Source organism: Cricetulus griseus, chromosome 2 (assembly GCF_003668045.3).
Source record: "Cricetulus griseus strain 17A/GY chromosome 2, alternate assembly CriGri-PICRH-1.0, whole genome shotgun sequence".
NCBI classification, from domain to species: Eukaryota; Metazoa; Chordata; class Mammalia; order Rodentia; family Cricetidae; genus Cricetulus; species Cricetulus griseus.
In genome coordinates, this window is record NC_048595.1 from 99,631,920 (window position 1) to 99,645,003 (window position 13,084).

The following is a 13,084-nucleotide window of genomic DNA, read 5'->3' on the forward strand; positions in this document are numbered from 1 at the left end:
CAACAAAACAGCAACAACAACAAAACCAAAGGGAGGAAAACACAACAGAAAAACATAAACAAGTTAAAAAAAACACTGGAAACATAGCTTCAAAAATTTTCTAGGTATGGTGGCCACCACCTGTGACCCAGCACTGGCGTGGCTCAGGTGGAGGTTTGTCACTAGTGTGAAGGCAGCTTGAACTACAGAGTAAGTTTCAGGTCAGTCTGGGCCTCAGTATAAGACTATGTTCAAAAAGGGCCAAAGGAAAAGAGTCTGTCTACATTGTTGGTGAAGCTGCATCCATTCATGTTCTCTACCTAAAATATTCTGTTGCAGGAATAAGCCACAGTGGAGTTATTCATTTAAAGAAAAAATAAGTTAACAAACAAACCCCAGGTCTCATGGGAAGGGATAATGAATTCATCCAGCATGAGTTATTTCTGCTAGAGCTGGTAGATCAATAAAAATAGTGGGAAAGTAAACATACTTTCAGTGTTTTTCAACAGTAAGCTTCTTTATATCTCTCTTCACCCATGTTCTTTGTGTTATTGTGACTTTTCAGTTACCCATCTCAGACAACCCTCCACTGGGGTTCATCAGCCTCAGGAATGTTTGTAAAATAAAATAATCAAAATCAATATTAAAAAGTAGTCTGCAGAGAAATAGCACTCATCAGGGGTGATTTTGACTCCTAGGGGACACTTGGTGCCTGGAGTCATTTTCTGCTATCAAAAGTGGGGTGGGTAGGCATTAGTTAGCATCTAGTGAATAGAGGCCATAAATGTTACTAAGTACAGGCCAGATGGCCCTGGTCCAGATGGCAATGTCAATCATACCAATTCTCAGGAACTTTGCCTTTAGGCTTATTAATTTGTTCAAGCTAGATTTTTAAAATCTGACCTTATAAGTAAGAAAAATATCACTTCTACGTCAGTCTTGTGATCACTTAGCTTAAGAGAAAGGCACTCAAGGAAATAAAGCCTCAAGTATCAGAGACCATCTAATTCAATGTCCTTATCTGACTGCAGCCACAGACTAAGGACAGAAGAGAGAATGCTCCAGAATACAGTCTTCCCCACATTACAAACAATGGCACGCATGCCAAGTTTTGCCTGACACTTGTCTATAAAGCCTTACTGAAGCACAGTCACACTATTTGCTTATGTATCTTATAAGGCTATGTCATGCTATCCATGCTATGATGGCAGAGTTGGGCAGACAATGACCATATGGTCTGCGAGTCTAAAGTGGACAATAAACTGGCCCTTTGCAGGGGGTTTGCAAATTGCTGAAGAAAAAGAAGGACAAAGCTGTCTTCCTTAATGTCACCTGCAGAGTACAGAGATGTTCCCCAAGAAACTATTGTTTCTCCTAATGTTTGAGGATAGACCTTTCATACATAGGTTTTCCTGAATATGTTGATTGAAGACTTGATATTTTACACAGAAGCACCATTAATGTTAATAAATACTACCTCTACATCTTTATTCATTCTATGGTTTAAAAATATGTCTGTCTGGGGCTGGAGAGAGAGCTCAGTGGTTAAGAGGCATTGGCTGTTCTTCCAGAGGACCCAGGTTCAATTCCCAGCATCAAGATGGCCACTCACAACTGTCTGTTACTCCAGTTCCAGAGATCTGACACCCTCACACAGACATATATGCAGGCAAAACAGCAATGCACATAAAACAAATAAATAAATCATTTAAAAATAAAAATATGTTCTGTCACTTTCGTGAAGTAGATGAACTCATCAAACTTCTGCCACACCCATTTTGATTTTACAGACTGATCACATTTGGCTTTGCTAAAAGACTCTTACATTTGTTGTAAGTAATTCTTCATCCTTTTTAAAGTCAGGCTGTCCTCAAACCCCCATTCCTCCTGTTTCAAGTTTCCAAGTACAGGCATTAACAAGGTGTGTGTCACCATGCCTGACTATCAGTATCTCTTTTAGCTGCTTGAGCTATTGTTGATTATTAACAGGACTTAAGACATACGTAGGAGTTATAGCATCTGTTCAGAATCACTTCATTTTTTAAACATGCATTCTGGTGTCTGAGTTAATCCATTGTCTTTTAAATGTCTGATCGCCATCTGGTGGCAAGTGCATGAAGTAAGGGTTTACAGTAACTAGTGTGGCGCCCCTTAAAGCTGTGACCACAACCATGGCACTTCCACTGAATCCTCCAGCTAACTTAAGAATAGACAAAAGCTACGGTGGTACTGAAGTGAGGTTGTACCACCACCTCAGAAACCCGAGGAACACGTCAGTGTACTGGGACTGACAGGATGACCCTACCTAAGAAAGTTCTGTCACCCAGTACAAGCGACAGCTTTTGACTCATCAGAAGTCTTACCTGCTGGGAAGACTTCTTCCTTAGGTCCCAGTGGGTCTCTAGCATGTTTCTAGCAGTGTACTTGCTCATTGTGTTCTAAGTCTATGTGGATTTCTCATCTCACACACTAGACCACAAGCTCTCGGCAGACAGTGGCTCAATCACTGAGGAAGTTCCTTACACATACTGGTCTATCAGCTCAGCTCAGTGTGTAACACCAGCCCCCAGACAGAGACAACTGCAGAGTTCTGCCCCAGGAACCCAGAGTTCAGTACTAACTAAGATAGACGTAGGAGACAAATTTTTTTTTTAATGGCCTCCAAAGGGAAGTAATACTTATTTATTTATTTATTTATTTATTTATTTATTTAGTCTTTGAGACAGGGTCTCTCTACATAGTTCTGGCTGTCTTGGAACTAACTATGTATATAAGGGAGCCTCAAACTCACAGAGCTTTGTCCGACATTGCCTCCTGAGTCCTGGGATAAAGGTATACAACACCACACCTGGCAGTAGATAAATCTTTAGGATTTAATAGCCAGTAAGAGATGTCAAGAAAGAGAAAAGGGGTAGACAAGATCTGTTGGCTTTTAGTTGGTTATATCTGGGAAGACTGTACTCAGTAATTCGGCAAGAAGTGTAAGAAAGATGACAAGTGTCAGTTTTGAAGTGTGTGTGTGTACGCACATGCATGGATGTATGTGTGTTATTTTAGGGGGGAAGGAGGTTAGTGAATACTAGAAAATCAATAATGAATCTGATTGGTCAGGTGTGATGGTGCATGTCTTTTTAATAGATCTCTGTTAGTTTGAGGTCAGCATGGTCTTCGTGGCAAGTTCCAGGCCAGCCAGGGCTACACAGTGAGACCTTGTCTCAAAAAGGAAGTTAGCAAAGAAGATTCTGGAACCCTCATAAAATAGGGGCAATTAAAGCCATAGAGCCTGGGCTAGGGGAGTGGTTCAGTGGTAGAGCGTGATACCCTAGGTTCAACTCTCAGTACCACAAAACAAGTAACAATAAACTATGAGAAGATGAGAAACCCAGTGGAAGACCATTTAAGATGAGATAAGATCACAGGCAAGTCTGACATGATCAGGCTCTTAGGGATATGCTTACTCCGCTAAGGTAGGAACTGGAAAGAAAATGAACCAGCAGCAAAGAGACTAAACAGAAGTTGCTCCCCTCTTGGGACAATACTAAATGACAGAGCAGAAAGACACACAAGTGCAACCCCAGCAAGTCTTACTGTCATAAGCCAGTACTGCAGGACCTAACAGGTTTCGCTCTTTTTGGAGCTCATCAGCTGCAGGTAACGGCTCAGGTCTGATACTTGCACCTACGTGGAGACCACAATTCCTAAAGCTGCCACCATAGCCTGCTATTTACTACACCCAACCACTCTTGCCGTTTCCTCAGGTTAACTAACACACACTTTCTACTTAGGTCCTTGAGGCTTTATGAAGGCAAAGGAACACCTGATTTTTGTGTATGTGTACGAGCAAGCGTACACGAGCTGGGGATGGAGCCAGAGGCCCCCGAGCCACATCTCCAGCCCGTGTTATTTTGTTAAAATAGCTAGAACCTGAGTGGATGAGGGACAAGCACAGCTGTCCAAAGCTCAGGCTGTGACCTGCCACACCAGAGCCATTGCAGCAGACTGACATGCCACCACAGCTTAGGAACCCTCCAGCAGTTGTTGAGCACTGCTGGACCTCCTCTCACTGTTCCCTTAGGTCACTTCCCACGTCCCTTCCTTTATGCCCCTAACACAAAGTAAATCTAGAGTCAAGGATAATTTTAGAAAAAGGGGAAAAATGTGACACAAACACATCTTCAAGCATACATTTTACTGTAACACTTTCTGAGGATACAGTACAACCCTAGCAGACATACACAGACACACACTCAACACTGGCACCCAGGGGCGGAGTAAACTGCATGCTAATTGACCATAGTGGTACAGTTTGGTGGAGGACTATATATACACATCTCCTTTCTATGCATAAAACATCACTGCTAACTTCAGGAACTTGGTGACTTGATTATATGCTATTCTGAACTGTCTGTGAACCCTGTGAATATTCAAAACATATAGTTTACACATACCTGCACCTTGTCATGCCTAGATATGTGCTGGGAGTGACACAGACAGAGCTGTGACTGGGGCTCACTTTTGGTTGTGGTGTAAGGGTCACTGTGCTACCTTTATCTTAGCATTCTCACAGAACCAGTGGCTGTCAGCAAAACAATTTAGTTGATTTGTATTTAACCTAAAACTTTTGTCTTTAATGTTTTAAATTATTGTTTTACTACTTTATGTGTATGAGTGTTTTGTCTGCATATATGTATATGCACCATGTGAATGCCTGCCTGGTGACCCTAGGGATCAACAGAGGTGTCAGATCCAGTGGGTTGGAATTACAAATGGTTGTGAGCTACCATGTGGGTGCTGGGAATCAAACCCAGGTCCTTTGCAAAAGCAACAAGTGCTCTTAACCACTGAGCCAACTCTCCAGCTCCTTAAACCTTTTTAAAAAATTTACTTATTTATTATGTACACAGTGTTCTGCCTGCATATTATGTCTACAAACGCCAAAAGAGGCCACCAGATCTCATTATAAATGGTTGTGAGCCACCATGTGGTTGCTGGGAATACAACTCAGGATCTCTGGAAGAGCAACCAGTGCTCTTAACCTCTGAGCCATCTCTCCAGCCCTAAACTTTTTTTTTTTTTAAGGCTAATCTTCTGAGAAATATCTCTCCCTGGCTCTTTCTCATTGTCACCTTCTTTAAAGGAAACCATCAAAGAGCTAAACTCAAGAAAGGAGTAAGAGACAGGAAAATGACTGGAGCATGTAAGGAAAGCCTAGAGCAGAAGCTGAGGAGGGAGGAAGCAAACAGGAGCATGGAGGGCTGAGGCAGCTGCAGCACGGGACTTCGGTGGTGTGAGCAGCAAATGGGAAGGTCACATGCCGGGACAGTGTCGGGGACATCTGACTTTAAGGTATAACATGAATCTACACATCCTGAACTAAAACTCATGAGCCATCACCAGGTCTCTGGACATTTAAGTACCCTCACATCATTTTAACAATGTTTATTCTGAATAATCAAGGAAGAAAATAACAATAATCAAAAATCCCCCAAAATTCCCAAACTGGTATCCAGAAGAAAAGGCTCACAGACAAATTGTGGACAAAGAAGTACAAAAAACTACAGGTTATGTCTCCTCAGCCAGCACATACTACACTGGCTGTGCTATGGCTTACAACATTTGTTCAGACTGTTGTGGAGTATTATTTTAATGTGTTACATTTGTTTACACGGTGGAACATTTGTTTAATGATGGAAAGATATGTTGCATTCTTTTATGTTGCATTTGTTTAACTTTGTGAAGCTGTGTTACTGTGTCTGTCTAAAACACCTGATTGGTCTAATAAAGAGCTGAATGGCCAGTAGCTAGGCAGGAGAGGGATATGTAGGGCTGCCAGGCAGAGAGAATAGAAGGCAAAAAAGGAGAGAGAAGGATTCCAGGGGCCAGCCACCCAGTGACACAACCAGCCACAGAATAAGAAGTAAAGAAAGGTATATAGAACAGAGAAAGATAAAAACCCAGAAGCAAAAAGTAAATGAGCCAAGCTACGGCTGGGCATTCATAAGAAAGAATGTCTCCGTGTGATTATTTGGGAGCTGGGTGGTGGAGCCCCAAAGAGTTAATACAAAAACAAAAACAACATCTGACTGACTTTGGTTGCTTTGAATGTTATTTCGGGTTCCAGCACTGTACACCATGAGCCTTATCATGACCTATCCCATACTTCCAGGTGGCTCAAGGACCACACTTGTGAAAAAATTCAGGAGAATCTAGGATTGAGAATGCCCATAGCATGTGAATGTGATTCTAAGGGGATAATCAAGTTAAAGGTTGGTTTTGGTAGCTCCTAGAACAAAGCTTGGTGATCTCACTCAAATATATGCAATTCTCAAAAAAATGTTACCTAAAAGTTCGTTTTTTTGTTTTTTTTTGTTTTTTTTTTTACAATTATTTATTTAATAATTGTAAAAAAGTGTTAGCATGAGTGTAGAGGTCAGAAGTCAACTTACAGAAGCAGGTTTTCTTTTTCTACCACTTGCATTCTGTGAGTGGCACAGAATAGTCAGGCACAGGTAGTCAGGTTTAACAGCAAGCACCTCTTTCCCCGCTAAGTCACCTTGCCAGCCCAGACATACTTTAAGTACAAAGGAGGTACTCTTTCCAGAGATTGTTTCAGACAGTGATCAAATGAGAAAAGATCATCAGTCATATCTCTCATTCTTAGCTGAAATTCCCTATGTAAGAATTCATACAAGGCATGGTGGTACACATCTTCAATCGGAGCACTTGGAGCAGAGGCAGGCATTCTCTGTGAGTTTGAGGCCAACCTGGTCTACAAATTGAATTCTAGATCAGCCAGGACCACACCTTGTCTAAAAAGACAAGCAAACAGAAATCTTTAAGAAATCGTTATTTTGCATATGCATATGATAGTGTGTGTAGGGGTGAATGCACCCACACATGCAGTGGGCACAGGTACAGTGCATGTAAAATCTGAGGACAGCCTCTGGTATTGTTCTCACCTTCCACCTTGTTTGAGGCAGTTTCTGGCGGTTCCTTAGTTGCATAAATCAGGCTAGCTGGAATTACAGACATGTATGCTCCTGTGCGGGCTTTATCTGTGCATTCAAACTCATGTTGTTTGCACAACAAGCATTTTACTCACTGAACTGTCCTCCAACCCCATTGCATTTTTTAGCTAGCATACAAATAGGTTGTCACTGTGACAGTGTCATACACACACACACACACACACACAAACACACACACACAGAGAGAGAGAGAGAGAGAGAGAGAGAGACAGAGAGAGACAGAGAGAGACAGAGAGAGAGAGAGAGACAGAGACAGAGAGAGAGAGAGACAGAGAGAGTCAGAGACAGGTACATACAAATACATACATGTGTCTGTATCATTATATTTTGTTCTTACTTGTCCCCCTACTCAGTCAATCCCACTAGCTTCTCTCCAACTATCATGTTGCATTTTTTCATGAAATCTTTTTGGAACACAGAATTCTAGGTTGATAGCTATTTTCTTTCAGAACTATGTAAACATTGTCTTCTGGCTTCTTTTGTTGCTGCTGAGAAATCAGCTGTTGGTCATCTTTGAAAGAGAAGATTGTTTTTAACTCTTCTTATTTCAAGTTTTTTTTTTTTTTAAAGTGATGTATGTCTATAATATGTGGACAGGATCTCTTGTAGCCTGGGATGGCTTAAACTCACTATCCAGCTGAGTATGACCTTGAACTCATGACACTTCTTCCTCTACCTCAGAAGTACTGGGGTCACAGAAGAGGACCACCACCCCAGCTTCCATTATATTTTTATTTCTTCAGTTAAAATTTTAGTAAATTCTTTCTCAACTCTACTTGCTTTGTGTATTTTTAGGATTCTCTATTTCCTTCCCTCCCTCCCTCCCCCCTTCTTTCACCCTCCTTCCCTCTTTTGGTTTTTGAGACAGTGTTTCTCTGTCACTTTGGAGCCTGTCCTGGAACTCGTTCTGTAGACCAGGATGGTCTTGAACTCCCGAGTGCTGGGATTAAAGGCATGCACCACCAACTCCTCGCTACGATTCTGTTTCTTAATCATATAAAATATTTTTATGGTCTGCAGTGATTATTTCTATAGAAGAAATGCCTTGAAGTCTAATTCTATTCACTGTTGTCCTTGCTGGCTCTTGTGCTGGATCTTGTCTGATGACCTTGTTTGCTTGTGAGTTTTGTGATTTTTCTTTTTTAAACTGTGAGATGCTTATTTTCTTTAGAACTTTATCTGTGGGAGTTTTAATTCTGGAATAAAAGCCCATTCCTGCAGAGAGGATCTGTGTTACTTGTCTTAGGCATTAAGACATGACTACTATTTTATAGTCATTTTTGATGCCTTCTCAGCTGGAGATTTTCTAAGTGAGGCTTTATATGAGCTAGGCTTCAAACTCAAGTTATTAATACCAGTTTTCAAGAGAAACAGCTTTGAGAGAAGCAATGTATTCCTCCTCAAGAGGAGGAGATGTCATCCCATATTGCAAGTGTAGCCTCTTTTTGGTGAGAAAGGGAAGAGACCTCACTTGGGATTTCTATCTTCAATTGGTACCAAAACATATTCTTTGACTTCTAAGTGCATGAGATGATAAAGCTATGAAAATCAACTCAGCAAATGTCAATATCCTCAAAACTAATACCTTCTCGGTGCCTTGTTTCTCTAGATCTTTCTCTCCACTTAGTTTTGGCTTGTGCATTCCACTGATTCTTCCCAGCATTTTAAACTCTCTAAACCTGTAACACAGATCTAGATAATAAGTAGGTCCTAATGCCAGGAGATAAGGACCTATATAGTACCTTCAAGCACAGGACAATAGTAAAAGTATTCCAGGACACTAGGCTTAAATGATTCCACACCCTTGAAAATGGTCTTCTATATCCAACCCATCGGCAAACCCTGCTAATGATTCTTCATTTAAATCCCTGACTTCCTCCCCTCCACCCTTCTTTGAAGTGTTGATTCTTTTAAAAGTTAGATGCTTTTTATTTAGGTATACAGAGTCTTAATTTGTCTCTTTGGCAATGGAATATAATAGCATCTTACAAATATACAGAGTTACTTTTGTTTATGTACTGTGTGCACTTAGTTAACTCACAAAATTCTTTACCACTTAGCACTCTAATGAAATAAACTACCTTACATTATAGGAACACACACACACACACACACACACACACACACACACACACACACACACACACACACACCACACATACCTCTTTATTTAAGACTGGACAGGTAGTGATGGCAGATGCCTTTAATCTCAGCACTCAGAAGATAGAGGCAGGTGGATCTCTGTGAGTTTAAAGCCAGACTGGCACACATAATAAATTCCAGGTCAGCCAGAGCTATACAGTGAGATTGACAATGTCTGTCCTCCTCTTTGCCCCTTGTATGAACCATATGCATTTTTTTTCTAACATGCCTTTGGCCCATAGTCTTATTAACCAACTACACCAATTTATCACTGCTTTGTAAATTTTTTTCTGGGACTCCCAAAATACTAGCTCTACTTATGTTTTCCTAAGTCCTCATGCATGCAGTATATATTTTAAATAATAGTTTTAGGTTTACTTATTATTTATTTTATATGTATAAGCTTACATATGTATGTTCACCACCTGCATGTCTTGTGCCTGGGAATGCCAGAAGAGGGTGTCAGGGAAGAGTTATGTATGGCCATGAACCACCCTGTGGGTTCTGGGAATTGAACCCAAATCCTCTGAAAAAAACAAAAAGTGCTCTAAACTGCTGAGACATCTCTCTAGCCCCAGTATATATTTTAATTAATGTGACTTAATTAGATACAGTCCTTTATTAATGAAGTTAAGCTATAAACAGTTTAAAATTTTGTTTTGTTTTGGGATAGGGTCTCACCATGTATCTCTGGCCGGTTTGAAACTCGAAGGAATCCATGTCTCTGCCTCCAGAGTGCTGGGATTAAAGGTGTGCACTACCATGCTCAATTTTTTTGGGTTTTGTTTGTTTACTTTTGGGTTTGTTTGTTTGTTTAAAGATTTATTTATGTATATGAGTGCTCTATGGACAGCATCAGAAGAGGGCATCAGATCTCATTACAGATGGTTTTGTACCATAATGTAGTTGCTAGGAATTGAACCCAGGACCTCTGGAAGAACAGCCAGTGCTCTTAACCTCTGAGCATCTCTCCAGCTCCCTCAGCTAGGTTTTTAACTTAGGTCTGACTTGAAATCTGTGCTTATTCTAGTTTCATAAAACTGCCTCGCAGAATTCCATTAATATTGCTGATGTTTATTAGAAACCAGACTATAAAATCTGATGTAGCAATGCTTCACATTTAACTGGTTTGAATGAAACAAAATCTTAAGTGGCACTGTAATTTATAAACGTTATTCATTTAAGTAAATTTCCTCGGAAATCCCCTTAAAGGAACCAGGAACCGTTTTCCAATAAAGATAACAAGCTCTTCTGAATGTAATTGCCCACTCTCTGAATCTCTACTCAAGCCATCTAAGATTGTCCTTCAGGGTAAATGTGGCACCTGAAACCACAACATGTAGGGATTCACCCTATGGCCACCCAAGGCTAAGGAAAAGATATTAAAGGCCCAGTGTGTAAAATTTATCTGATGTTAACAGAGACCAGCATGCTAAAATAGACTGTATTACACCAAATTTACCCAATTCACCTTAGAGCAGTTCACAAATGGTCCTATCTCTAGACTAGACTTCAGGTGTGATTTGCTTTGGGTGTGTAATGCAGAACCAGCTTCCTGAATTAAAGTGCTATTGCCTCTCATTATTTCTAAATAATATGTAAGAAATCAAACTGAGTTTTCAATTATGTTGAACAATTTGAGCTTGTAATACAAACATAAGGAACAGACATATCCTATAGTCTTTTGAAAAACAGTTGCTTAATTACTTCTAGGCCAGATAAAGACAGGCAGGCAGGGAAGCAATCTGTTCTTATCTCTACTGTAGCACAGTGTTTATCTCTCTTACCTTTCCTGTCTCGTCCTTCATCAACACACACTGCAGACTTCCTAGGGCAATGCAGAAATCCAAACAAGAGAAGGAAGCACACTAAAGTAATGGAGGACAGGCTACAGGAGATGGACAGTGTCAGACATCATGTGGAGAAAAGAAGGAATTGTCAAAGTTAGCCACTTGTTCAAGGGAAACCCAAAATGGTCATTTCAAAGGTAGAGGTAAGAAAAACATTTAAAGAGACCCTTTACTTCTTTATAGCAACAAGAACAGAGGGAAGCTGAAGTTAACTTGGAAGCTTGTCTTCCGAGACCTGATGTAACTTCGCTAACAGAACAAAGGGGCAAAGGATAAATAAGACTCTGCAGTCTAAAAATGTTAATGAAGAGACATAATTATAACTTGTGAAGAAAAAAAAAACAACCAGAACTGTAATATAGAAGCAGCCAGGAATTACTGTTTCTCCCAAATACATAGATTGTTAATAGGATACTCATTGTTTAGACAGTAATGTGATGGAGGAGACGTGCAGTTAAATCTCTTAATTACATGACCTTACACTCTGAAAAGTAATACAAGTGTCACACTTCATGGGGAGGCTTTAGAAAATGGACACCGAAAGGAGTTTCGAACATTTGCACAAGGCAAACTACCTCCTCTGCCCCACTCAACCATTTGCCCATTAGGAAACACCACGCTGGAAACCCATGATGGGAGACAAGGGTTTCAGATCTGTAACATTTCCAAAATACAGGTGTTGAAGTGAGAAGTGCTCAGATTAGCAGTTTGATTTTCTTAGTTTACATTTCTTCTTGATACAGGCAGTTTACAAAAATGGACACCAAGATGGGTCCACAGATGGGAAAGGGCAAAAGAGGGTACAGAATCTGTGAAAAATGATTTCAGAATCTTAGTACAACCAGTGGCTTTGTTATGAAAATATTATAGATGAAATCTGTGAATGAGAGATTTAAAGCATTTCTTTAAAATTTATACTTAATTTCAACAAACCCTCAAAGTCAAAACACCTTAGAGAAAGTAAAAGATGTTTTTAATCAAGGCTAAAATTTCTGCAAGTTAGAACACAATTTGTTTAAAAATGAATTAATTTTTTAAAAATGTAAGTGATCTTTGTCAGTTCTGAGAACACTGGGATAGTCTACCCAATTTTTAAAAATAAGACACATACCTCATATTCTTTTCTGCAAACTTTGGAAATATCATTCTTTGAAGATGCCTAAAAGCAAACAAAAATTTTCATTAATTTACTGTGCATGCTATTTATTTTGTATATGACAAAAAAGAATACAAACTAGTCTATGTTAATTGTTGTTATAATATTCTTTATTTCATCAAGGAAAACCTTATCTCAAATATTTAGAATTTCCTAAAATAAGCAAATCTTATGTAATGTTTTAAAACAAATAGCACCCCAGGACTTACTCAATATGCAGGAGCTCCAGCCTAAGTTTTATGGTTTTAATCTCATATGACAACATGGTTCTTTTGTTATTTTGGAAACTAGACGACTTTGAAGGAAATGTAAATCAGAGGCCTTTTAAAAAGCTGAATTCCACTCTAGTGAATTTTCTTGTGAAGCTCTGCCAGGGCACTTTTTGTTTTTTCTTTAACCCTTCCTATTCAACACTTTAAATAGATTGTCTCGAGCCAATTTTCTCAGAAAAGTACCACAGATACTGGAGAGGACAGCAAAAGAACATGGCACTCCAGCAGGCAGTAAACAAGGTACTCTTCTGTTGTCTTCTCAACAGTGTATGGGGAGGGCAGTATTCCCTCTATTGCCCAGAAGACTGGTCTCATCATAACAAGTTACTCATAGTAAAGGATGTGCTTCTGTGAAAACAAGGCAAAGCAAATCTGCTGCCAAATATGCTGGTTTTTCTTCTACATGTCACCAGGCTCAGTGTAGAGACAGTGTTCCAGAGTCACGGGATCTCATCCCTTGTTTCACTTCCTCCTACTCTGTCACCTAGTCCCAAGCAAGTTACAATAAACCAGCTGATAAGGATGGGGGAGGTGGGGGTGGGGTGGGGCAATGAGAAGAATGGGCTGGTAATTGCTTTATTTATTTTAGTTCAAATAATATATATGCCTCAATGTTTGGAGGAGAGCAGCAGATAGTGAGGTCGTGTGCTGCCCAAA

General features: G+C 40.0%; 1 protein-coding gene across 1 annotated transcript in view; it reads right to left on the reverse strand.

The window, feature by feature from the left end:
- Reck (reversion inducing cysteine rich protein with kazal motifs) overlaps nt 1–13,084 on the reverse strand; it is a 71,969-nt gene that overhangs the window by 33,823 nt on the left and 25,062 nt on the right. Inside the window, exon 6 of the mRNA XM_027403214.2 lies at nt 12,111–12,158. Within this exon, the coding sequence (XP_027259015.1) occupies nt 12,111–12,158 (48 nt within the window). The remainder of the gene's footprint in view (nt 1–12,110; nt 12,159–13,084) is intronic.